At 36.5% G+C, this 3,041-nt stretch overlaps 1 protein-coding gene across 1 annotated transcript in view; it reads right to left on the bottom strand.

Moving 5' to 3' along the window:
- The window catches only part of ANKRD26 (ankyrin repeat domain 26), a gene marked incomplete at its 3' end in the record, with an annotated part of 135,094 nt that overhangs the window by 24,469 nt on the left and 107,584 nt on the right, over window positions 1–3,041 (bottom strand). The window contains 1 exon segment of the mRNA XM_006871686.1: window positions 292–362. Coding sequence (XP_006871748.1) covers window positions 292–362 — 71 coding nt within the window.

Raw genomic sequence — 3,041 nt, 5'->3', positions numbered from 1 at the left:
TTTGCCCTGGCTCTCACACATGTGCTCATAATCATAATTTACATAATCCACACATTACATTGGAGTCCTGGTTCGGCGCTGTGGGTTAATGAGCCAGACTGCAAAGCCGTTTGAACTAACTGCAAGGTCAGCAGTTCAAGCTCACCAGCTGCTCCTCAGAAACCCTATACAGGGTCTCTATGGGTTGGAATTGACTTGAAGGCACCTAACAACATTAACAACAACACACATTACATCGCTTATTTGTTTCATAAATACATAAGCTATTTTCTATGTGACTTTAAACTGTACATTTGCAAGTGCTCTTGTGTCTTCTCAGCATATCGTACAGCTTCTGTATGCCGATCCTGTGCTTCTTCCAACTAAAGCAAAGAAAAGAAATTACATTAGTACAAATCAACTCATCACATATTTTGTAAATGTAATTTTACTGGAACAAAATCATGCTCATTCATTTGCATAATGCTTATTGCTACTTTCATGCTCTAAAGCAGAGTTAATAAGTTGTGAAAGGCTAGAAGTTTTGTAACATAAAGTGGGGAGTAGTTCATCTTATAGTCCAGAAACAGAGAACCTAAGAACATCAAGGGAGAAGAGCACAAGCAGAATGTGGAACCCTATCCAGAGAAGCAGCAACACTGGAGACTGAGGCAGAGATGAGGGTATGGAGAGATAGAGCAGCTGATGACTCTAGACTCACAGAAAGAGAGAGACAGAGCTGGCAGCCAGGAGGCAGGCTTGCAGAGAGTGCCCTTTGGTTGTTTAAATGATAATATACTCCTGAGTGTTTTTGTGTACATAAAACAACAACAACAACAAAAAAAAAAAACAGATGGACTAGAAGCAAATATTGTTGAATGATGATGCACGGAGGAGATTGTAATCATTGCAATGAAAAAGTAAGTGTAAAATCACATGTTCTCCCATGGAAACTATAAAACTATCACTCAATTCACAATAAAAACATTTTTAAAAAGTTGTAAAAGAGACTTGTTGCTGTTGTTGTTAAGTTTCACTGAGTCAGTTCCAACTCATAGCAAGCCTATATGTGGTTTCAGTGGAACAGTTGGTGGATTTAAACTATCAACCTTGATTTGCAGTCCAATGCTATTCCTACAGCATTACACCAGACATCCAAAAGGGTAAACCTTAGGCCTTGCAAAGTCTAAAATAATTATCTAGTTCTTTGCAAAAAAGTTCACTGATCCCAGCTCTAGTCCTAAAATGCAACATTATTCTTGCTTTCAAATAATTTTTATCAGATGTATACTCAAATTTATGTTGTTGTTGTTAAGTGCCGTTGAGTTGGTACTGACTCATAGCAACTCTATATAGGGTTTCTGAGGAGCAGCAGATGGGTTTGAAGGGCTGACCCTGGGGTTTGCAGTCCAGTGCTGATCCTACTGGTGAAATTGGGAGATAAGAAATTGCCTTATATTGTTTGCTGTAACCAAAGCACCATCACATGAAAAATTATTTTAAATTTTCACATATGTGAATGAACCAAGATTATGTCAGTGATTAAGTTCCCAGTACTTTAAAGACCTTTTACCAACTTCATTAGTTCACAGTACTTTCTTCCTTTTATAATTTATAACTTGAAGTCCTAGTGTGGCGCTGTAGGATAAGCATTCGACCACAAGGTCAGTTTGAACTGCAAGGTTAGTGGTTCTAATCTAAAAATATGAGTCTATTGCTAACTCTGTTGCTTTAGCTAAGTGCCATCAAGTTGGTTCTGACTAACAGAGACCCTACATAGGGTTTCCAATATTTAGGGTCGTGAATGGAATCATTTACAGCAAGTGTTTATGTTGGGTAAGTACACTGATCAAATTTATATGCTATTGCATAGCAGAAAAGCCAGTTACCAGAGCTTTACAGTTCAAACCCACTAGGTCACCATGAGTCAGAACCAACTTAACAACAGAGCTTTACAGCTGGTAAAGTGTTGTAAATCTGCAAGTCCCAGTTCTGGCTACATAACGAAGACAAGCAAATTTAGATATCTTTTTTAACAGTAAGAAAATGCAATGACCATTTAATTGAACAAGTCTCCTCCATTAGATTAAATTGTATATTTAATTGCATAATAAAAGTTTAAAATAAAACCTTAATTATCCTAACAGCTGTTAAGCTAAAATATTTTCAATTGATACAACTACAGGCATCATGCATATTCATTCCCTCCTTAAACAAACTTATCATTAAGATTACCCTCTCATGGAAAAAATAAAATGAAAAGAATATAAAATTAAGAGCCAAATTGTTATGCAAAGACTTGGTGGCAAGTGCTGAAAAGAGTAAGGTCAATGAAAGAACAGAAAAGCCTTCATGGACAAAGTAAAATTGTGAACTACACGTAAATAAAAGTAGGATTAAACCAGAGGGAAAGGCAGGACCACAGAGATGGTAAAATAAGTCCAAACGATTTAGGATAAAATGCAATAGGCAAGAAAACATGTCCATACAAAACTTATAAATGTATGTTCATAGCAGCTTTACTCCTAACAGGCAAAAATATAAATGCCCATCAACTGAAGAAGAATGCAAACACAAAAATGGTATGTCCATAAAATATTATTCAGTAGTAGAAAGAAATGAAGTATTCACACATGCTACATTGATATGATGTACCTTGAAAACCATGTACCAAGTGAAAGAAGACAGAAACAATAGGCCACCATATGATTTCATTTATATGAAACATCCAGAATCGATGATACCCTAGGGAGCTGGGGAGACTTGGGGTGACAGCTAAGGGATGTGGAGTTTCCTTTGGGGATGATGAACATATTCTACAATTGACTGCAATGATGGTTGTATAAATCTGTGATATAATACAAGCCACTTTAAATGAGTGAACTATACACTATGTGAATTTTATCTCAATTAAGTTGTCCTAAAAACCCGATGTTGAGATCCACGTAAATTTCTTGTTTCTCTATTTTGGGTGCACATACTACACATAATTTGAGTATTTCTATGCTTTTACAATGGCTCTATAGGATAAGCACTGGACTGTGAACCATGAGCCCACCAGC

The sequence above is a fragment of the Chrysochloris asiatica genome, unplaced genomic scaffold (assembly GCF_000296735.1).
Source record: "Chrysochloris asiatica unplaced genomic scaffold, ChrAsi1.0 scaffold00172, whole genome shotgun sequence".
NCBI classification, from domain to species: domain Eukaryota; kingdom Metazoa; phylum Chordata; class Mammalia; order Afrosoricida; family Chrysochloridae; genus Chrysochloris; species Chrysochloris asiatica.
The sequence above is the reverse complement of the archived record's forward strand: the minus strand, read 5'-3'. Positions and strand labels throughout refer to the sequence as shown.